The sequence below is a fragment of the Ostrea edulis genome, chromosome 3 (assembly GCF_947568905.1).
Source record: "Ostrea edulis chromosome 3, xbOstEdul1.1, whole genome shotgun sequence".
Lineage (NCBI taxonomy): Eukaryota > Metazoa > Mollusca > Bivalvia > Ostreida > Ostreidae > Ostrea > Ostrea edulis.
In genome coordinates, this window is record NC_079166.1 from 17,196,889 (window position 1) to 17,221,268 (window position 24,380).

The window sequence follows — 24,380 nt, forward strand, 5'->3', positions numbered from 1 at the left end:
GCGTAATGACAAGTTGAGGTTCAAGACATTTGTATAAAGAAACGTACTGTGTGCCTGGTTTGCAACTCGACTAAACGTCTTCTTTTCTTAATTTCTTCTTGTGATAGAATAGGATCAAATCTATACGGCTCCAAACTTAACTGTTCGTGACTTGTCATGTTTACAGTGCTGCTGATGAAATAAACCGGAACCGACGGTGTGACATCATAAATTAAACTTCAATGGCCGCTCTCTTTGTGGCGGATAATGTAAAACATGATTGATATTGATTTAATCGTTAAGCATGGATTTTTGTTGTTAAAAACTATCATTTACAATATCAGTAATTAACACTTTATTATACCCCCCGACTGAAGTTTTATGGGGTATATAGGAATCACTCTGTCTGTGCAGATTCGTGTCCGGGCCATAACTTCTTTGTTCTTTGACTTAGGCATATCATATTTGGCACACAGGTGGATCACCATGAGACAATGTATTGAGTACCTTCATGACCTCTATATGACCTTGACATCAAGGTCAAAATTAAAGGGTTTTTTACAATGGATTCGTGTCCGGACCATACCTTCTTTGTTCTTTGACATACTAGGCATACCATATTTGACACATGAGTATATCACCATGAGACGATGTGTCATGTACCTTCATGACCTCCATATGACCTTGACCTCAAGGTCAAAATTAAAGGTGTTTTTACAATGAATTCTTGTCCGGGCCATATCTTCTTTGTTCTTTGACGTATGCATACCATATTTGACACATGAGTGTATCACCATGAGACAATGTGTCATGTACCTTCATGACCTCTATATGACCTTGACCTCAAGGTCAAAATTAAAGGTTTTTACAATGGATTTGTGTCAGGGCCATGACTTCTTTGTTCTTTGACATAAGTATACCATATTTGACACATGAGTGTATCGCCATGAGACGATTTGTGGAGTACCTTCATGACCTCTATATGACCTTGAACTTTGACCTCAAGGTCAAAATTGATTATAGGGTTTTGACATAGTCATACCTTAAGACATGAGTGTATCACCATGAGACTATGTGTCATGTACATTCATGACCTTTATGACCTTGACCTTTGATCTCAAGGTCAAAATTATAGGTTTATGCCATGGATTTGTGTTCAGACTATATCTTCCATTTTCTTCTACAAAGGCATACTATATTTTTACACTCAGGAAAGAGGTGATTTATACCTATTAACAACACCCTTTGGGAGATTGGGGTAAGCGGTGGGTATTCTTGGTGAGCATTGCTCACAGTACCTCTTGTTCATATAAGCAACAATGTGGTTAGGGTTGCCTTCCCCTTTAAAGCCTTCAATTAATGAGAGATGTGAGGATTAATGAGTCTGTCATGTGAGGATTAATGAGTCTGTCATGTGAGGATAAATGAGTCTGTGATGTGAGGATTGATGAGTTTGTGATGTGAGGATTAATGAGTCTGTCATGTGAGGATTAATGAGTGTGTATTATGAGGATTAATGAGTAAGGATTAATGAGTGTGTGATGTGAGGATTAATGAGTCTGTCATGTGAGGATTAATGAGTCTGGGATGTGAGGATTAATGAGTCTGTGATATGAGGATTAATGAGTCTGTGAGGATTAATGAGCCTGTGATGTGAGGATTAATGAGTGTGTGATGTGAGGATTAATGAGTTTGTGATGTGAGGATTAATGAGTCTGTGATGTGAGGATTAATGAGTGTGTGATGTGAGGATTAATGAGTCTGTAATAAGAGAGATTAATTGATGTGTGATGTGTTTAATTCTTGTACCATTTTGTTTCTCTTTTTTTATTCAGAAGTGACTGAAAACAAGGTTTACTCTGTTGTGCTGATGAAAGAATACAATGAGGGTGGGCCCCAGATCAGCATGAACAGTAAGCTGGTCACTAAGGGTCACGCCATCAGCACTGGAGACAGGTACGCTTATCCAATTGATGCTGGTACCGTTTTTATGCTCCCTGAAAAAATTCTCTTAAACCTTTCATCAGAGATTGATCATGGTTGATCACAAAGAATTGAGACAGGGACTATGGTCCAAAAGTCAAGGTCACTCGGATCAGATAAAAATTCCTTATTTTAACAAATTTTGAACGGATATTCATCACATCACATAAATTATAGGTGAATGACTTATAGACCAAGGTCACTCAAGGTCATTTTGTAAAGGTCAGGGCCACTTGCAACATGTAACTTACATATGAAAAAAAAACCTTCATTTCAACAATACTTTATCAGTTATTGATCATTGTGCGAATGTCTTTCGGACATAGGTCACCCAAGCTCATTTTGTAAAGGTCATTGTCACTCAGAACATATATCTTATTTATGAAAAAAAACATTTCAACAACATGTCAACAGTTTTCGATCATTGTGCGAATGACTTTCTGATACAAGTCACTCAAGGTGATTTTGTCAAGGTCACTAAGAACATATACCTTTTAGGTTAAAAAATTTTTTAATTTCAACAATATTTCAACAGTTTTTGATCATATCACACAAATGTGTATTGTGTGAATGACTTTTGAACAAAGCTAGGTCTTCTATAAGGAAAAAGTTCTTTATTTCAGCATAATCAAATTAGTATTAAATAGGCAATTGGCTTTCAGGCAAATATCACTCATGGTCATTTTGCAAAGGTCATGGTCACTCACAGCATGTACCTTCTATATGATAAAAACCCTTCATTTCAACAATATTTCAACAGTTATTGATCATTGTGCAAGTTATTCTACATATGAAGTAGTTAATTGGTTAGGTGCAGTTCGGATAACATCCATCAGTTTTACTGTGTTAGGACAGTAATGTACACAAGCACCCCACACCCAACTGAATTTTATCTATCTGTGCATTTTCTGTAGTAATTTTATACACACATTTCATATTAAAACAACAAAATGCTGAGGTATTAGCTGCATCCAAAGGGAAATCTAACTGTATGTGTGGATTTTCTACTCGTGTTTTATGTATTCAGTGTTAAAGTTTGGTGTAAATTTATATTCTGAAGGTCACGGCCGTTCTCTGAGGAGCAGCTACAACATATGTCTGCTGGGTCGCAGGAGAGCTTGACCGACTCCTCCACCAGGGTTAGTAATCAGTCAGAATTAATTAATGATATATTGTTTGACGCCCTCTCAAGAATCTTTCACTCATATGGAGATGTCACCATTGCTGGTGAAGGGCTGCAAAATTTAGGCCTATGCTCGGCGCTTACGACCTTTGAGCAGGGAGGGATCTTTATCGTGCCACACCTGCTGTGACACGGGACCTCAGTTTTTGCGGTCTCATCCGCAGGACCGCCCCATTTAGTCACCTCTTACGACAAGCAAGAGGTACTGAGGACCTATTCTAACTGGGATCCCCATGTGACAATCAGTCAGAAGACTGGCCTTAAACCGCACGAGATACACGTGCAATAATGTAATGGTCAGAACAATAATGTAGCGGTCAGAAGACTGGCCTTAACCTCGGGAGTTACACGTACAATAATGTAGCGGTCAGAAGACTGTCCTTAACCTTTGGAGTTACACGTATAATAATGTAGCGGTCAGAAGACTGGCCTTAACCTTGGGAGTTACACGTATAATAATGTAGCGGTCAGAAGACTGGCCTTAACCTCGGGAGTTACACGTATAATAATGCACTAAAGAGTTGTTTCACAGATTACTTCATCATTTGTATCACTGTCTTTGGAACTGTTTAATTGGTAACAGAATTTTAAAGAGGAACCACGTGTCCCTTCATGATAGCATGACTTGTTTGATTAATCAACATGATAAATCTTTTACAACCAAATACTATTGGAAAGAAAAATTGTATTAGAATATACTGTAGATCACTTTTATTACGCGAGACCTTATTTTTGTGGGGAAATCACGAGACCTTATTTTCGCGGGGATATCACAAGACCTTATTTTTGCGGGGAAATCACGAGACCTTATTTTCACCGGGAAATCATGAGACCTTATTTTCGCGGGGAAATCATGAGACCTTATTTTCGCGGGAAAATCACGAAACCTTATTTTCACGGGGATATCACGAGACCTTATTTTCGCGGAGATGTCACGAGACCTTATTTTCGTGGGGATGTCACGAGACCTTATTTTCGCGGGGATATCACAAGACCTATTATATGAACAGGGATATCATAAAACCTTATTTTCGTGGGGATATCATAAGACCTTATTTTCACGAGGATATCACAAGACCTTATTTTCTCAGGATGTCACGAGACCTCATTTTCGCGTGGATACAGTGATGTATTTATTCATGAGAAAAAAAATTTCGCGTGAATACACTTAACTTTTGCAAATCTTTATTTATTGCTGAAGTAATCTGTTTGTGACAGTTTATTTGTGAAAACAAAATGATAGAAAATGGCTAGTCTTTGCTGTATTTTTTTTTTACAATGATTTTATCCAATCTAGTGTTTGTCACTGTTCATTCATCACTATTATCTTAATTTAGAGATCATCACTGTTGTTTAATACAGAGATCATCACAGTAGTTTTCATCTAGAGATCATCACTGTTGTTTTAATATAGAGATCATCACTGTTGTTTTAATATAGAGTTCATCACTGTTGTTTAATACAGAGTTCATCACTGTTTTAATTTAGAGTTCATCACTGTTGTTTTAATCTAGAGTTCATCACTGTTGTTTTAATTTAGAGTTTATCACTGTTGTTTTAATCTAGAGTTCATCAATGTTGTTTTATATAGAGATCATCACTGTTGTTTTATATAGAGATCATCACTGTTGTTTTAATTTAGAGTTCATCACTGTTGTTTTAATCTAGAGTCCATCACTGTTGTTTTAATCTAGAGTCCATCACTGTTGTTTTATATAGAGATCATCACTGTTTTAATATACAGTTCATCACTGTTGTTTTAATCTAGAGTTCATCACTGTTGTTTTAATTTAGAGTTCATCACTGTTGTTTTAATTTAGTGTTCATCACTGTTGTTTAATATAGAGTTCATCACTGTTGTTTTAATATAGAGTTCATTACTGTTGTTTTAATATAGAGTTCATCACTGTTGTTTTAATATAGAGTTCATTACTGTTGTTTAATATAGAGTTCATCACTGTTGTTTTGATATAGAGTTCATCACTGTTGTTTTAATATAGAGTTCATTACTGTTGTTTTAATCTAGAGTTCATCACTTGTTTTAATCTAGAGTTCATCACTGTTTTAATATACAGTTCATCACTGTTGTTTTAATATAGTTCATCACTGTTGTTTTAATCTAGAGTTCATCACTGTTGTTTTAATCTAGAGTTCATCACTGTTTTAATATACAGTTCATCACTGTTGTTTTATATAGAGTTCATCACTGTTGTTTTAATATACAGTTCATCACTGTTGTTTTAATCTAGAGTTCATCACTGTTGTTTTAATCTAGAGATCATCACTGTTGTTTTATATAGAGTTCATCACTGTTATTTAATATAGAGTTCATCACTGCTGTTGGGAAGGGAGAGTTCTTCTGTGTCTACTGAGTCTTTGTCATCTGCTGTGTCCTTGACCCCAGGGACGTCTCCACGGAAACTACTTTCTCCAGCACCTGATGGCAGCTTATCAGATTCATCCTCTGGAGCCAAGAAAAAATCCCGACTGACACCAAATCAGAAAAAGAAAAGTACTAATGATTCTATATTACGATGTTGACTGTGTCTTTGATCATTCTGTTAGTGAGTGGTGTACTGTTCTAAATTCTGTGTCTTTGATCATTCTGTTAGTGAGTGGTGTACTGTTCTAAATTCTGTGTCTTTGATCATTCTGTTAGTGAGTGATGTACTGTACTAAATCCTGTGTCTTTGATCATTCTGTTAGTGAGTGGTGTACTGTTCTAAATTCTGTGTCTTTGATCATTCTGTTAGTGAGTGGTGTACTGTTCTAAATTCTGTGTCTTTGATCATTCTGTTCAGTGAGTGAGGTTATGTACTAAATCCTGTGTCTTTTATCATTCTGTTCAGTGAGTGATGTACTGTACTAAATCCTGTGTCTTTGATCATTCTGTTAGTGAGTGCTGTACTGTTCTAAATCCTGTGTCTTTGATCATTCTGTTAGTGAGTGCTGTACTGTACTAAATCCAGTGTCTTTGATCATTCTGTTAGTGAGTGATGTACTGTACTAAATTCTGTCTTTGATCATTCTGTTAGTGAGTGATGTACTGTACTAAATTCTGTCTTTGATCATTCTGTTAGTGAGTGATGTACTGTACTAAATTCTGTCTTTGATCGTTCTGTTAGTGAGTGATGTACTGTACTAAATCCTGTGTCTTTGATCATTCTGTTAGTGAGTGGTGTACTGTACTAAATTCTGTGTCTTTGATCATTCTGTTCAGTGAGTGAGGTTATGTACTAAATCCTGTGTCTTTGATCATTCTGTTAGTGAGTGATGTACTGTACTAAACCCTGTGTCTTTGATCATTCTGTTAGTGAGTGATGTACTGTACTAAATCCTGTGTCTTTGATCATTCTGTTAGTGAGTGCTGTACTGTACTAAATTCTGTGTCTTTATACCCTCTGCAACAAGTTGGGGGGGGGGGGGGGGTATACTGGAATCGGGTTGTCCGTCCGTCTGTAGACGCAATGGTTTCCGAGCTCTAAAGGATTATCCTTTCCACCTACCGTCACCATATCATATATATGGACTACCCATGGGATGAAGATGTTCCCTATCGATTTTGGGGTCAAAAGGTCAAGCGCACTGGACATCAAAGTAGAAATATGGTTTCCGGGCTCTAAAGCGTTATCCTTTCCACCTACAGTCACCATATCATACATATGGACTACCCATGGGATGAAGATGTTCCCTATCGATTTTAGGGTCAGTAGGTCAAAGGTCACACGCACTGGACATCGAAGTAGCAATATGGTTTCCGGGCTCTAAAGGATTATCCTTTCCACCTATAGTCACCATATCATACATATGGACTACCCATGGGATGAGAATGTTCCCTATGGATTTTGGGGTCAAAGGTCACGTGCACTGGACATCGAAGTAGCAATATGGTTCGGTTTGTCATGCCATTTGTTTTTTACACTCAGAAAAGAGGTAGTTTATACCTATTACCAACACCCTTTGGGAGATTGGGGTAAGCGGGGGGTATTCTTAGTGAGCATTGCTCACAGTACCTCTTGTTGATCATTCTGTTAGTGAGTGATGATGTACTGTACTAAATTCTGTGTCTTTGATCATTCTGTTAGTGAGTGAGGTTATGTACTAAATCCTGTGTCTTTGATCATTCTGTCAGTGAGTGATGTACTGTACTAAATCCTGTGTCTTTTATCATTCTGTCAGTGAGTGGTGTACTGTACTAAATCCTGTGTATTTGATCATTCTGTTAGTGAGTGATGCACTGTACTAAATCCTGTGTCTTTGATCATTCTGTTAGTGAGTGCTGTACTGTACTAAATCCTGTGTTTTTTATCATTCTGTTCAGCAAGTGTTGTTGCGGCTGTATTACTAGATCCTGTTTTCTCAAAAATGTTCTATTAACCCGGAAATTAATTTTATTGCAGGTAAACCCCAGAGCAGCAGTGAAGAGAATCCCGATGTGGAAGTCAAGATAGGGCACTTCTTGGACCCTTCCTTCTTCTATGTGTATATAGTGGACGAAACTTTAAACAAGTGAGAATCATTCATTGACTGTCTTGTGATGTGTGTTCTGTCAGAGTCATTGATTGGATGTCTTGTGATGTACATATTGTGTCAGGATTATTGATTGGATGTCTTATGATGTATAATGTGTCGGAGTCATTGATTGGATGTCTTGTGATGTTTATTCTGTCAGAATCATTGATTGGATGTCTTGTGATGTTTGTTCTGTCAGAGTCATTGATTGGATGTCTTGCGATGTTTTGTTCTGTCGGAGTCATTGATTGGATGTCTTGTGATGTTTGTTCTGTGAGAATCATTGATTGGATGTCTTGTGATGTTTGTTCTGTCGGAGTCATCGATTGGATGTCTTGTGGTGTATGCTGTGTCAGAGTCATTGATTGGACTTCAGAGTTGATTTCTATTAAGGTTGCTCACTAATCTGAAAAAAATTTATCAAATTCGTACAAAATGATTTAATCATGAAAGATATGATATGTAATTAGAATATATGTCAAAAAGGCAAAAAATATGCAATTTTGGAGAGGGAAAGAATGATTTTCAAACATATATTTCAATGAATATACAAAAGACACTGGCGAATTTGAATTCAGAATCTGTTGATCAATATTCTGTTACCTGATCAACTGAACTACGTAGATATACAAATAAAACGATCAGTACAAGTAATTTCACAAAACATTTGAATCACCATTTTGTGACTGTCATTAAATCTAGAAGTTTTGATGTAGTGAGCTACCTTAATTCATTCTACATTTTCCAGAAGTTGAACACAAGAATTCAATTCCATCAATAGATTCTACATTTTTCAGAATTTCAACCTCAGAATTGAATTCTATTAACAGAGTTCTGAGGATTTTCTAGAATTTCAACCTCGGAGTTGAATTCTATTGATATACCTCAGAGTTGAATTCTATTGATAGACCTCTGAGGTCCAGAGTTGAATTCTATTGATAGACCTCAGAGTTGAATTCTATTAATAGATTCTACATTTTCCAGGTTAATGGAGGACATGGAAGAGGAGTATTGTGATTCGGATCCTCAGTGGATCAGCTGGGACGAGGAGACGTACTGCGCAGCACGCCGTCCAGAGGACAGGAAGTGGTACCGCGCCAGGATAACAAAGATCGTTCACAAGAATCTGGTGGAGGTGAGTAAACACAGCTTTAATGCAAAGATAACATATCAGAGGATCCATGTAACTAGTGTCTTGTTAGAACTGAGAGGAAAATAGATAGAGTAGGTCGTGTAATTAGAGTCTAGTGGAGCTGAGAGGAAAATAGAGTAGGTCATGTAACTAGTGTCTAGTGGAACTGAGAGTAAGATAGATAGAGTAGGTCATGTAACTAGTGTCTAGTGGAACTGAAAGGAAAATATATAGAGTAGGTCATGTAACTAGTGTCTAGTGGAACTGAGAGGAAAATATATAGAGTAGGTCATGTAACTAGTGTCTAGTGGAACTGAGAGAAAAATATATAGAGTAGGTCATGTAACTAGTGTCTAGTGGAACTGAAAGGAAAATATATAGAGTAGGTCATGTAACTAGTGTCTAGTGGAACTGAGAGTAAGATAGATAGAGTAGGTCATGTAACTAGTGTCTAGTGGAACTGAGAGTAAGATAGACTAGGGCATGTAACTAGTGTCTAGTGGAACTGAGAGAAAAATATATAGAGTAGGTCATCTATTTCTTTGATGATGTCGTGATTTTCTTACATTAAACCAGTTTTAAAGGGAAAGAACAACCCTAAACACAATGTTGCTTTTATGAATTAAGTATTACTTACTGATATTGTAAATGACAGTCTTTAACAACAAAAATCCTTGCTTAATGATTAAATCAATATTAATTTATCCTCTATTTTACATTACCCGCTGCTAAGAGAGCGGCCCTTGAAGTTTAATTCATGACGTCACACCGTGGATTACGGTTTATTTCATCAGCAGCACTGGAAATATGTCAAGTCACGAACAGTTAGGTTTGGAGCCTTATAGATTTGAGCCCGTTCTTTTGCAAGAAGAAATTGAGTTTAGGAGGATGTTCAGTCAAGTCTTCATACAAATGTCTCGAACCTCAACTTCTCATTATGCAAATGATGGATCCACAGTTTACACAGACTTTTCTTTTCAGATGACTTGGTTGGGTCAGGAATTTCAACAACAAAAACTCGGATTTCCCCTTTGCATTAGTGCAATTAACTCGGGGATTTTTTTTAGGGTCTGTAGGGGAGCTGAAATAAGGCCCCATTCCCAATGCTAAAAAGCATGTATTTTTCCCAATTTTTGCTTTGAAATTCCCAAACAATGAAAACAAATCAAAGTAGGTTAGCCTCATTGTTCATACATGTAAATCTACTTCACAGGCCCACAGATTACAATTTTTCTTCAAAATTGTTAAGTAAACTTATTTAAATTTTTTGGCATCCTCTTATTTGAATGAGGTAAGCTTTGACCAATTTGAAAGTCAGAAGGAGTCCAGTGGTTTGGTTTTCTCCCTACTTCTTTGTATGAAACATTTTCCCCAATTTCAAGCAAATGTCGCTATCTTTCCCAATTGGAAAGGCCCAGGCCCTTGAAATCAAGACCTTCAAAAAACCCTGTAACTGCTTGACAGGAAGGCATCGATCTCTTTATTCATAAAATCTACCACATGCACATCTGATTTTAGAATCTCATCAAAACTGGAACAGATGGTGTGACATCAAAATTATCGATTTTTGTGGTCTTGAATACAGAAGAGTTCCATGTGATAGCAGCCTCTAGAGATTGTGGGAATTTCAATTTTTAGCATTTTCAAATTTGTACTGAAACTTATCCAGGCCTGATATCAACAGAATAGCATGACAATTTTTTATCATATAATTAATCCTATCATTTATCATGTAAAAAAAAAATTGGGTTGCCTTTCCCTTTAAATTCTCCCTCAAAGAATTTTTTAATAGGGGCTGACAAATCCCATTGCCTGACGCCCGAGGCAAGTGGATTTTCTGGTCAGGCAAGTGAATATTTAATTACCACTTGTCCACGGGCAAGTGACTTTAGAAGAAGAAAAAAAATCAATAAAAAATAAAATAAAACCTGTAATACAGTCGAACTGAACTTGAAAGTAAATCATCGTACGAGTTATTGCCCGTTCTGTATTTAACTGGTTAAACATGCGAACCGGTTTAATGTGTCATTGTGAGTCTTAGCTTACTAATAGTTTCAAGTGCATGTTTGAACACTTAATGATATACAAAATTGGCGGCAGAAGGCAAACGATAAGAGTTTGGTTGTATATTGTTTAACATCCCGCTCGAGAATTTTTCTCTCATATGGAGACGTCACCATTGCTGGTGAGGGGCTGCAAAATTTAGCCTTCAAGGCTTACAGCCTTTGATCAGGAAGGGATATTTATCATGCCACACCTGCTGTGACACGATGCCTTAGTTTTTGCGGTCTCATCCAAAGGACCGTCCCATTTACCGGTACCTAGTCACCTCTTACGACAAGCAAGGGATACTGAGGACTTAATCTAACCCGGATCCTCACTCCTAACGATGGAGAACATTTTTAACAATTTCAAAGCACGAATAATCAACCACTGAATTGAGAGCCGAGAACAAATAACAACAAGAATGCTGAGCCTCTTTTTAGATTTGAAGAACTTCTTTCTCATCAAACCAGTGATGCTCATGGAAATTATATTATATTGAATGCAAAGTAGGCGAGAAAAAATAGAATAATGGCATGAACTATGTTTTGTTGTTTTATTTCATAATGTGTTGCAAGAAGGGCAAGTAAAATCACAGGTAGGGCAAGTGAATTATGGCCATGCACTTGCCCTTGGGCAAGTGGTTTAAATATCTGATTGTTAGCCCCTGCCTAAGAGTGTAAATAAAACAGGGATGAAATTTTTCTGGGAGAGAGTATCAATTTAACCATATTAGAGCTCAATATCCTTACTATTTCATGTTTTCCCTCTACCAAGGAGGATTGTTTTTGTACTCTCTGTCTGTCACAAAATCTTATGAAATTTTCTCCTCCTATATGGCTTATCACATAGACTTGAAACTTGGTACAATACTTCATTGCCATTGTAAATGTGCATATTGTCAGGACAGGCAGATTCAGTTATTCTCCTAAAAGTTAGAGTGGATCTAAGAGGGACAGAGAGTGTAAAATAGCTTGTGAACACTTCTCCTATTTGGCTTGTTGGATAGTCTTGAAATTTTGTACAATACTTCATTATTGTTTAATATATCATTTAAAGATGTTCACAGTGTTCTGGCCCAGGGATCTAATATCTTCTACTATTTACAATGGATCAAAGAGGAGTGTGTTGTGACTTTGTTTTCATTTACGAGTGCATGTTCACTATCCTACTGAAAAGTCAGCAACTAAAGTCAGGCGCATGTTGTTCTAGGCCTGTCTCTCTATCTTAAACTTATCCGGTGGGGATCCGGGTTAGAATAGGTTCTCAGTACCCCTTGCTTGTTGTAAGAGGCGACTAAATGAAGTGGTCCTTCGGATGAGACTGCAAAAACCAAGGTCCCGTGTCACAGCAGGTGTGGCATGATAAAGATCCCTCACTGCTCAATGGCCATAAGCGCCGAGCATAGGCCTAAATTTTGCAGCCCTTCACCGGCAGTGGTGACGTGACGTCTCCATATGAGTGAAATATTCTCGAGCGGGACGTTAAACAATATTCAATCAATCTATCTGAAACTTTAATTACGACGACTTAAGCAGTAGTTACAATATTCAATCAATCAATCAATCTATCTGAAACTTTAATTACGACGACTTAAGCAGTAGTTTTACTGGGCATTTTTTAGCCTTGCAGTTGGGAATAGTACCATTTCTCACTACCAGTTATATTCGGAGAAGAAATTAATGCTGTTGAAACACGTCATCAATGCAGAATTTATTCCATAATCTGGTCCTTTCCCCAAATCATATTTAAACAAGCTAAAAGACTTAAAAGTTTCAGAGAACTAGTCATTTCCAGGTTTCTAATCTGCACATATATACAGATATATCCAGGTTTTGGTAATAAATTCTGATGCCGTTCAACATTTCACTAGAATCTGCATTAAACATTCTGTCATTCAAAACTTTACTACAGTTTGCACTAAAACATTCTGATGTCATTCAACAGTTCACTAGAGATTGCCCTGAAACATTCTGATGTCATTCAACAGTTCACTAGAGATTGCCCTGAAACATTCTGATGGCATTCAACAGTTCACTAGAGATTGCCCTGAAACATTCTGATGTCATTCAACAGTTCACTAGAGATTGCCCTGAAACATTCTGATGTCATTCAACAGTTCACTAGAGATTGCACTAAATCATTCTGATGTCATTCAACAGTTCACTAGAGATTGCCCTGAAACATTCTGATGTCATTCAACAGTTCACTAGAGATTGCCCTGAAACATTCTGATGTCATTCAACAGTTCACTAGAGATTGCCCTGAAACATTCTGATGTCATTCAACAGTTCACTAGAGATTGCCCTGGAACATTCTGATGTCATTCAACAGTTCACTAGAGATTACACTAAATCATTCTGATGTCATTCAACAGTTCACTAGAGATTGCACTAAATCATTCTGATGTCATTCAACAGTTCACTAGAGATTGCACTAAATCATTCTGATGTCATTCAACAGTTCACTAGAGATTGCCCTGAAACATTCTGATGTCATTCAACAGTTCACTAGAGATTGCACTAAATCATTCTGATGTCATTCAACAGTTCACTAGAGATTGCACTAAATCATTCAGATGAAGGTCATTGGTCACAAGGATAGTGTGTCACTCCATGTACTGAATAATGCTGATCTTCCCATTGGAATGGCCGATCCACAGTTTACCATCGGGGAAAGATTCTATAGCATGGGGGGTGTAACTGCAACTGTGAAGAAGACATTTGGTCTTCTCGGAGATTTTAAACATTTGAATGTTCCGGCTATATCGATCACTAACAATAACATTCCCCATGACATCAAATGTCACATCCCAGGGACTGAAGGTCTCTCCATCTTCTGTCTGTGAATGTCTGAAGATGACATCTCCATCATTACCTAGGACCACAAGTTCTCCCGTAAAGTCTCCTGTCCGATTGATAACGGCAATGTCCCCCGTTTGCTCGTTTTCGGCAATTCGGAAGGGATAGGTGAAGATATTGGAAGAAGTCTGCCGACCGAAGAAAGACTTTTTGGTCTGGAACTGAATTGTCTGAAGTTCTTGACCATCAAAGGAAAACCTTCTGAGTTGTCGCATGCTCTGGACAGTGGTGGAATATCTCAGACTGTCCACTAGTCCAACAAGAAAGTTACCGGTGGTTCTGTTCACGTAAATACTGATGGGTAATGTCCCTTCTGGGAACTGGAGGATGGTCGTGGATTCTCCATCAGGGTTGAGGCACTGAACACAGCGCAGTTTGGGGTCCACAGTGAGCAATGAGCCACTTTTGGTTGTAGCAAAATCATAGCATGTTGGCTTAAAGGGCATCGTCTTGAGCAGTTTCCCACGCTTGGCGTACATTTTGATTTCTTCTTCTTTGAAACCTTTAATCCAGGCATTTGTGTAATTAACTTGGCAGATTTTTGTGATGAATATGTCGGGTTCACAAGCAGTAAGTGTCGAATCTATTCTGACATAGCTCATGGGTTTAAGAGAGGACACGAGATCCGAGTAGAAATTTCCCACCATAGACTGTAGTTTCTCGACACTCTCCTCCCCTCCCACAAATCGTGGTGTGGCCACATGGTATATTAAATGATCCTCAGACATTTTCATTAATAGCTTAGAGCACTCTTTTTCTAACCGAATGATTTGGAGGTCAGAGCTGAGCTTAATTTGGGTGTCAACACTCTCGAGAAACGAGTTTCCTTTTGCGATGAGATCCTCTGTCACCTCTGTTACACCGCTGAGTTGCCGGGCTGTGTCTTTCCGTTGGTTCTCTGCGTTGGCAATGAGGTTTGAAACGATGTTGTCCAGTTTACTGCGAATGCTTTCACCTGCAATATACAACAGCTCTATAACATAAACTTGGTGGAATCATGTTTTGAATTTTTGATACGGGTGACTTTTGATGGCTCATACTTCCATCTTGACAACAATTGTTATGTGTAAAAAAAAAATTGTTCCCTTTTACTTGAAAATTGAACTGAATTAATCCTTTCTTGATTGGATGACAGATTAAACTTATTACTTAACAGATTAAACAATAGTTCTCAGAGGGACTGAAATTTATTGCTTACATATGAATCGACACGCAAGACGCTAGTTTTTGGTCTGTTCTGTGTTACATAAGAGTTTAATTGTCATACTTATAAAGTGTTTGATATCAATGAACCCAAGTTCAGATTTGAATCATGAATATAAAACACAGGCATGCAGTGAAAATTCATTTATGCAATGCAGTGAAAAATGAAATTCACTTTCTGTTATAAAAGTATTCAGTGCAAAATAAAATTTGATTTGTTAAAATACAAGAGGCCCACAGGCCATTTAATTTTAAAAAAAAATTTTAATGTAATTAATTTTCTGCAATCATACTAGGTGGGTTTTTTTTGTTAAAATGCATTTCTATGGTAATTTATTTTCTGCAATCATACTAGGTTTATTTTTGTTTCTATGGTAATTTTTTGCCTTTGGATCCGACGTTCCAGATCCAAACTGAGTTGTAACTATATGAGTTGTAATTCAGCAATGGTCATAAATTTGACAATCTCCCAAAACTTATTTGTGGCTAAGTTAGATTTTGCGTGCATTATGTTATAATTAATTGATTTTCGTTGTGATAAGATATGTTAGACATCTTATTTTCTCCTGTATACCCTGACTTTCCAGAATTTCTTACTGCCCTTTAATCAAGTTGTAAAATCATTAACTTCATGAGGCAGATATAGTAATTTTAACACACTTCATTCCCTCTATGACTAATTTTGTTGTTGTTAAAACTGAAAGCAGCATGTTAATCAATTGCATGCTTTAGGTATTCCTTATCATAACATGCACATCATTTCTAAATTTAGAATCAAAATATTTTGATATTAGGGGAGAGAAAAAAGAGTTTGATTGTGCTTGAAATGAATTAGGAAATGTTGCTACACCTTTTTGTGTGATGGAGGCGGTGACAGCCTCGGTGTCTCGCTGGTTTTTGTCGTCCTGTATTTGTAATTCAGCTACTCTCTGTTGTAACACTGGGACCCTTCTCTTCATCTCCAGCATGAGGTCTTGTAATGAGTCCTTCTTCTCTCCCACCCGGGCCTCCAGGTCTGTGAACGTGTGCCCATTGTGGTGGCCCATCATGCACTTAACACACACTACCTCATCACAAGTGTCACATAAGCCGTAAATCGTCTCTGTGTGTTTCTGACATTTCTCACTTAGATAACCTCCATCTAGTACTGCAGCCATGTTTATTCTGGGAATTTGATAGCTACAGGTCTGTCCAGAAATAGATGTACAGAGTCTGCCAAAAGAGTGGCATGCATTAGCCTTAGTTGTGATTAGTTTTTGATGTACTGAGTGATATATGATGAGAGTACATTTAGCAGTTGGAGAACTTGCTGTTAAGATGTTGTGAATTCATTAAGTAAAATTATAAAATATGTGTATCAGCAATTTAATTAAGTCTTTATACTGCATAGATAATTAGAATTTTAGATGATAAAAGACTTATATTTGATAACTTTCAAATTTGTTAAGTTCAAAAATATATATAATTTTATAAATTCTAAGACATTCAATTTTATGAAGAATTTTAGGAGATTGACTGACAAAATCAAAAAACTACAATGAAACTTCTCCAAACCGGCCCCTTGTCACTGGATATCGGCCGATTTTTAAAGTCCAGGCAGAAATCTTAACATTTCCTTACAAAGAAATTCTCTGAAAACCGCACACCGGCCACTTTTTATTACAATTCTATATTTATTACTTTATTTTTCACAAATGTCAAAACAAATTTGTTAAAGACATAAGTGATGGACATAAACAGAGTTTTTATAGGGAAGAGGAATGCCGTTCATGTATTCTGTAATTGATTTTCAATTTGAATTTAGACGATTTCAGAGAGAATATTTCTTGTAATATTTACCTGTAAGTACAAGTGGTTTAATTTGATCTCAACCGATAATTAACTAGAACATTACCTACGTTGTGTATCAATTGCAGCAATCATACGGCTTGGATTGGAAATTGAAAATCAACCTGTTAGTCATTTGTTTTCTTTTATTTCCAAGAGTGAAATGATAGTCCTAGAACACTATATCATAGCTCACCTGAGCCAAAGGCTCAAGTGAGTATTTCTGATCAAAATTTGTCTGCTGTCTGTCAGCGTTGTAAACTTTTCACATTTTCGACTTCTTCTCAAGAACCACTGGGCCAATTTCAACCCAACTTGCCACAAAGCATCCTTGGGTGAAGGGCTTTCAAGTTTTTTCAAATGAAGGGCTTTCAAGTTTTTTCAAATGAAGGGCCATGTCCCTTTGAAAGGGGAGATAATAAAAAAAAATGCAAAAATAGGGTGGGGTCATTTAAAAATCTTCTCAAGAACGACTGGGCCAGAAAAACTGAAGTTTACATGATAGCTAGCTTCCTGACATAGTGCAGATTCAAGTTTGTTAAAATCATGGCCCCCAGGGGTTGGATGGGGTCACAATAGGGGATCAAAGTTTTACACACTAATATATAGGAAAAGTCTTCTTCTCAAGAGCGACTGGGCCAGAAAAGCTGAAATTTACATGAAAGCTTCCCAACATAGTGCAGATTCAAGTTTGTTAAAATCATGGCCCCACAGGGGTTGGATGGGGCCACAGTAGGGGATCAAAGTTTTACATACAAATATTTAGGAAAAATCTTTAAAAATCTTCTTCTCAAGAACCACTGAGCCAGAAAAACTGAGATTTACATGAAAGCTTCCTGACATAATGCAGCTTCAAGTTTGTTCAAATCTTGGCCCCCAGGGGTTGGATGGGGCCACAATAGGAGATCAAAGTTTTGCATACAAAAATATAAGGAAAATCTTTTAAAAAAAAATTCTTCTCAAGAAGCACTGAGCCAGAAAAACTGATGTTTACATAAAAGCTTTCTGACATATTTATGTGCGCCCCCACCCCCACCCCACCCCACCCCCCTTCAAAGAAGAGGGGCATATTGGTTTGCACCTGTCGGTAGACCACATGTTGTCCGGTCAATATCTTGAGAACCATTCACTTGATGATAATGATATTTCATATATGGGTTAGTTTTGAGTAGAAGAGGACCCCTATTTTATTCAGGTCAAAGGTCAAGGGTCAATCTACTCTGGACATAGGAATATAATGTCCGTTCAATATCTTGAGAACCATTTGCTTGACAGACATCAAACTTGGTACACTGGTACATCTTCAGGAGAAGATGACCCCTATTGATTTTGAGGTCAAGGGTCAAACTGGACATAGGAATATAATGTCCACTCAATATCTTGAGAACCCTTTCCTTGACAGACATCAAACTTAGTACACTGGTACATCTTCAGGAGAAAATGACTCCTATTGATTTTTAGGTCACATGGTCAAAGGTCAAGGGTCAAACTAGACATGAGAATATACTGTCTGCTCAGTATTTTGAGAACCCTTTTCTTGACAGACATCAAATTTAGTACACTGATACGTCTTCAGGAGAAAATGACCCTAATGATTTTGAGGTCACATGGTCAAAGGTCAAGGGTCAAACTGGACATAGGAATATAATGTCCGTTCAATATCTTGAGAAGCCTTTGCTTGACAGACATCAAACTTGGTAAACTGGTACATCTTCAGGATAAGATGATCCCTATTGATTTTGAGGTCACATGTTTAAAGGTCAAGGGTCAACCTGGACGTTGGAATATACTGTCTGCTCAATATCTTGAGAACTCTTTGCTTGACAGACATCAAACTTGGTACACTGGTGTATATTCAGGAGGAGATGACTCCTATTGATTTTGAGGTCCCATGGTCAAAGGTCCAGGGTCAAACTGGACATAGTAATATACTGTCCACTCAATATCTTGATAACCCTTTTGCTTGACAGACATCAAACTTAGTACACTGGTACATCTTCAGGAGAAGATGACCCATATTAATTTTGAGGTCAAAAGTCAATAGTTGAACTGGACATAGTAATATATTGTCTCCTATATTTTAAGAATTATTTGCGTGATTGACACCAAACTTGGTACACTGGTACAGCATAAAGAGTAGGTGACCCCTATTGGTTTTTAGGTTACATGGTCAATTCACTCTTGACATAGGAAGATATTTTCTGCTCACTATTTTGAATTGATGATACTACTATCAATTAAATGATGTGTGTGTATAACCCTTTTCAATTTTGCACCATGGGGGGCATATGTGTTTTACAAACATCTCTTGTTCAGATTTCGGTTTGTTAAAAGCATGGCCCCCCAGGGGTAGGATGGGGTCACAAGGAGGGGGGGGATCAAAGTTTTGCATACAAATATATAGGGAAAGTCTTTTTAAAAATATGAACCAAGGTGACTCAGGTGAGCGATGTGGCCCATGGGCCTCTTGTTCAACTTTGAACAATTCACATGAGAGTGGAGCTAACTTAATGTAATAAGTTACGACTCCCAAAAAAAATGAAACCGGCCATCCCTCTAAACCGCCCGTTTTGTTTGGGTTTTTTTGTTGTTGTTCATTTTGTTTGTTTGGGGGGGGGGGGGGAGGGGGGTCCTAGAGCTGCATGGCCAGTTTAGAGAAGTTTCACTTTATCTCATCTTTGACGGTGCTGCCCTTTTTGTACAGATTAATTCAGCAGAAAAGCAAATGACATTAATGACCATAAAGTTGTTTAAAAGTTTAGTACTTTGTAATGACCTTCATATCAAATGTTTACATAGGTATTTCTTGTGGATTTTGGATTCCAAGAAACAGTTCAGACATCGGAGTTGCGGAGCTTGAGGAAGGACTTCTCTCAGAGTGCAGCCTTCTCGTTCCCCTGTCACCTGGCAGACGTGGTACCTGCTGGGGATCAGAGCAACTGGTCCAGAACCGCCTGCGAGTTTATGCTGGACGAAACCCGCAGCAAGAAACTGTACATCAAGAAGAAGGTGAGAGTCAATCTGATTGGCTGATTCTATATGAATTTCTTCACCTTCATGTTCATTTATCAGCCAAGCGTAAATGCAGACCAGGAAAGACCAGTAGATAACATTGTCTGTTTGATAAGTCAATATTATATGCTTGTGAATATAAATATTGACTGTGATTGCAACAGTTCCGTTACAAAAATACTCTTCTGGTCCAATTATAACCCTGGGTCATTCAGCTTTAAATTCTGTCACTTCATGATGGGGATTTTAAAGTAAATGACCTCTTTGTAGAAATTATGATTTTATTAGATATTTGAAATGTTTCATATATTCCTGCTTCAGGGTGAGAAGGTGAAAATGTCGATGCCTGTAGATTTAATATTGGAGACGGATGTCCCAGAGAGTGCTCTAGAGCCTGCCAGGAAATCATACACCAGCTTGATCGAGATGATGAAGGATAGCGGTCTCGTCATTCCAGCACCAGGGTACCAACAAACTTCTTCTCACACAACATTACTAAAGTTGCTGTAATTACTAATTAATGTCTTTTGTCTGATTGGGATTTACTCGTGGCAACTTTGGTAACAGTCTTAAATTTGAGGAACAACAGAAGAATTCATGAATTAGGAAGTCACATGATTAACTATTATTAATTAGCAAGCATCCTTAGGTATTGTACTTTCAAGTTTGTTCAAATCATGGCTTCAGGGAGTTGGTTTTGGCCACAATAGGGGAACAAAGTTTGATATGGCAATTTATGGGGGATTACTTTAAAAATCTTCTTAAAACCAACAAGGCCATGATTTTTTATCATTGATATGCAGGCAACATCAGTTTATATGCTAATTTAATTTTTTTTAAAATAATGGCCAGGGGTGATGTTAAGGATGGGATGGGCCTCAAAAGGGGGCCAAAGTGTTACATTGAAATAACTATTATCTCTGAAGATTTTCTTAGCTAGACCACTGGTTCGAGATATTGATATGCAAGTACTTCCAATGTAGTACAGATTCATTTGTTGGATTAAATAGGGAATCAGATCTTTAAATGAGAAGATCGGTACATGTGTGTATTCACTCTTTATATGAGATGATCGGTACAAGGTTTTTGCAAAATCTTTGTTTAATTGAACTTTCTGCATGATAGAAATAAATCTTTTGGGGGAAATTTCTCCACTGGGTATAATTTTAAAAAATGGTAAACTATTGAATACTGAAAAAGTTAATATTTTCTATAAATAATCAGTTATTAAACTTCTATTAAGAAAGCATTGTAAAGGGCAATAACTCTTATGATGGTATTTTTCCCCATTGTTTATCAACCTATTATACAATGAAGAGTATGCCCCCTTCAATTGGAAGATAATCACAAAAATGCAAAAATAGGGTGGGGTCATTTAAAAATCTTCTCAAGAACCTCTGGGCCAGAAGAGCTGAAATTTTCAAGAAAGCTTCCTGACATAGTGCAGATTCAAGTTTGTAAACATCACAACCCTCAAGGGTAGGGTGGGGCCACAATAGGGCATCAAATTTTTACATACAAATTTATAGGGAAAATCTTTAGCATCTTCTCTAGTGGTTTTTACATTTTCAACTTCTTATCCAGAACCACTGGGCCAATTTCTACCAAACATGGCAAATAGCACCCTTGGGTGAAAGGCTTTCAAGTTTATTCAAATGAAGAGTATGCCCCCTTCAATTGGGAGATAATCGCAAAAATAGGGTGGGGTCATTTAAAAATCTTCTTCTCAAGAACCAGTGGTTCTTTGGGCCAGAAAAGTTTACATTTACATGAAAACTTCCTATCATAGTGCAGATTTAAGTTTGTTGACATTGCAGCCCCCGAGGATAGAGTGGGGCTACAATAAGGATAAGAATTTGACATGTAAATATATATAAGGAAAATCTTTAAACATGGGCCAAGGTGACTCCGGTGAGCGATGTGGCCCATGGGCCTCTTGTTCAACTTTGAACAATTCACATGAGAGTGGAGCTAACTTAATGTAATAAGTTACGACTCCCAAAAAACTTCATAAGAAATTGAAAGTTGCTCATTTTTTGTATATTTAGGGATACGACAGGCAAATATACTGTGATTTAGCTTTCATTTGCAATGACTTTATTTCCCAATAAACTGGTTCACAGTGATTAATTTTTGCAATCAAAATTATCTTAAACGATTACAAGGGACATTAAAGGACTGGTTGAGAAATATTTGCGCTGATGAGGTTCTCGTGAACTTCGTGAAAATTTCTCGCATGAGCGAATAAAAATTGGGGTGCAGTAACTTATCATTTTTAGAGGAAGCCCAGCATAGTGAAGAGTTTCTAAAAACTCCTGTGAGAGGAAGCCTAGCATAGTGAAGAGTTTCTAAAAACTCCTGTGAGAGGAAGCCCAGCATAGTGAAGAGTTTCTAAAAACTCCTGTGAGAGGAAGCCCAGCATAGTGAAGTGTTTCTAATTTTGTATTGCTTGTTGTAGAGCTTTATCCGGGAAGAAAACTCCAGTGAAGGTCCAACTAAAGACCTACCCCATCAAGTTCTACGACCCGCCCATCCCCCCAAATGATAACTCGTTCATCGGCATTCCAGTTTATGTCGACTTTAGTGCCATTGTGTATTTGCAGGAAGTCCAGCAAGGTTAGATTAATTGTTAAAAATTTGATAGCCGCTTTTGTGCTAGTTATTTAGCTCACCTGAGCCAGAGGCTTAAGTGAGCTTTTCTGATCAAAATTTGTCCGTTGTCTGTCGTTGTTGTAAACTTTTCACATTTTCATCGTCTCCAGAACCACTGGGTCAATTTCAACCAAACTTGGCACAAAACATCCTTGGGTGAAGGGCTTTCAAGTTTGTTCAAATGAAGGGCCATACCCCCTTCAAGAGGGAGATAATCACAAAAATGCACAATTAGGGTGGGGTCATTTAAAAATCTTCTTAAGAACCACTGGGCCAGAGGAGCTGACATTTACTTGAAAGCTTCCTGACATAGTGCAGATTCAAGTTTGTTCAAATCATGGCCCCCGGGGTAGGTTGGGGCCACAATAGGGGATCAAATTTTACATACAAATATATAGGGGAAATCTTTATAAATCTTCTCAAGAACCACTAATCCAGAAGAGCTGAGATTTACATGAAAGCTTCCTGACAAAGTGCAGATTCAAGTTTGTTGAAATCATGGCCCCCGGGGTAGGTTGGGGCCACAATAGGGGATCAAATTTTTACATGGGAATAAATAGAAAAAATCTTTTGAAGAACCATGGGCCAAAGAAGTTGACATTTACATGAAAGCTTTCTGACATAGTACTCTTGTATTGATATGCAAAGTATCACAATATGTATTGTATCATGTGCCAAGTATCGTGATGTGTATCAAATCGGCTAGAAAGGGTATCGTCTAGGGCTGTGCGGTGCACCGAAAATTTCGGTGCACTGCGATTCATACCATTCGATTCGATGCACCGATTACAAATTCCGGATTTCGGTTCGGTTTAGATTTTACTTACACCAAAACAACAAATATGGCGTCCGATCGAGTGATGTTGAAAACATTTGGATTTTTATGCAACAGAGATTTAAATCACTACTGTGTTGAGAGTTAGCATTTTCACCACTCATATACCAACAGAATAGATAAGATAAGATAAGATAAATTTATTCCAATTTTGGGCCCAGATGGCATAACAGTAAGACATTTTATAAATTAAGAAGGAAATTCAAAAAAGAAAGAAAGTTTACAACATTAACTATAGGTTACATAGACTGCAAACTGCGTGTGGATGCAGCATGTTGGGGAAACAAGTACAAACATATATGAATTGCTAATCATGTATATATACAAGTGGATGGACAGTATCAGTATTATACCAATATATGAATTATAAACTATAATGATTTTTGCAGTTTTAAAGCATCACTTCTTTTTCTGAAAGTTTGTACTAAATATTCGCTCAATTTGACAATTACTGGTTTGTCTTCATTAATCGTCAACCAAGTAAATTTGTCCTTATTTGTTAGATAAATAAAATTTTTGTTGAGCTTGTATATACCATTAAAAAACATATTTCTCTCTTCAACATAGAATGGACAATCAGTAAGGAAATGAAATTCATCTTCAACACAATTAAGGTTACATAATTCACATATTCTTTTGTTTCTTTCTAAAGAAATCTTATGGCCAGAATTGGTTTTTGTAAATTCATATCTTCCTCTTTCAATTCGAAGGTCATGTGCACTAATTCGAAATCTACATAGGGTTTTTCTTAATTCTAGGGATTCTAAAAATATATAACTTTCCATAGTAAAGTTTTCTTTATACGAAAAATATGTTGTGAGTTTTCCTGATTTCTGACCCTCTTCACGTCGTTTTGACCAGTAAAGTAAAAATTGTTTCCGTACCTGATTCTTCATTTGTTTTTTGAAAAATGAGAATTTGAGATTTTTACAATTGGGTACCAAAATGCCCATTTTTTCCTTAAAATAATTAACGTTTTTGTACCAACAATTTATATTATATGAATTCAGATTGATATTCTCTGTATAAGCACTGTATAACAGGGATTATTCTGGGCAATTCTCAAGTCTATGCCAATATAGTAAAATACTTTGGATTATAGAGCAGAACATAGGATATCTACCCAATTCAGAGATTATTGCAATATTAGAACTTCTT

General features: G+C 37.2%; 2 protein-coding genes across 5 annotated transcripts in view; one reads left to right on the forward strand and one right to left on the reverse strand.

Annotated features, from left to right (window-relative positions):
* The window catches only part of LOC125673551 (RING finger protein 17-like), a 93,846-nt gene that overhangs the window by 37,446 nt on the left and 32,020 nt on the right, over positions 1-24,380 (forward strand). For all 4 annotated transcript variants that reach the window (XM_056160234.1, XM_056160235.1, XM_056160236.1 and 1 more), the window contains 8 exons: positions 1,815-1,935; positions 3,023-3,101; positions 5,471-5,657; positions 7,546-7,654; positions 8,642-8,792; positions 19,523-19,732; positions 20,057-20,199; positions 22,194-22,351. In XM_056160234.1, the coding sequence (XP_056016209.1) occupies positions 1,815-1,935; positions 3,023-3,101; positions 5,471-5,657; positions 7,546-7,654; positions 8,642-8,792; positions 19,523-19,732; positions 20,057-20,199; positions 22,194-22,351 (1,158 nt within the window). The remainder of the gene's footprint in view (positions 1-1,814; positions 1,936-3,022; positions 3,102-5,470; positions 5,658-7,545; positions 7,655-8,641; positions 8,793-19,522; positions 19,733-20,056; positions 20,200-22,193; positions 22,352-24,380) is intronic.
* On the reverse strand, positions 12,533-16,056 carry LOC125673552 (uncharacterized). The gene is made up of 2 exons (XM_048910155.2): positions 15,747-16,056; positions 12,533-14,648 (listed from the first exon to the last, which is right to left on the reverse strand). Exons 1-2 carry the CDS (start codon positions 16,051-16,053, stop codon positions 13,441-13,443), a joined length of 1,515 nt encoding a protein of 504 aa, XP_048766112.2. The 5' UTR covers positions 16,054-16,056; the 3' UTR covers positions 12,533-13,440.

Bases quoted from the DNA above. Each gene is read 5' to 3' on its own strand.
- LOC125673552 (XM_048910155.2), bottom strand. From the start codon at position 16,053: ATGGCTGCAGTACTAGATGGAGGTTATCTAAGTGAGAAATGTCAGAAA. The intron at 14,649-15,746 runs GTGTAGCAACAT...TGTATATTGCAG, and splicing joins CGCCTCCATCACACAAAAAG to GTGAAAGCATTCGCAGTAAA.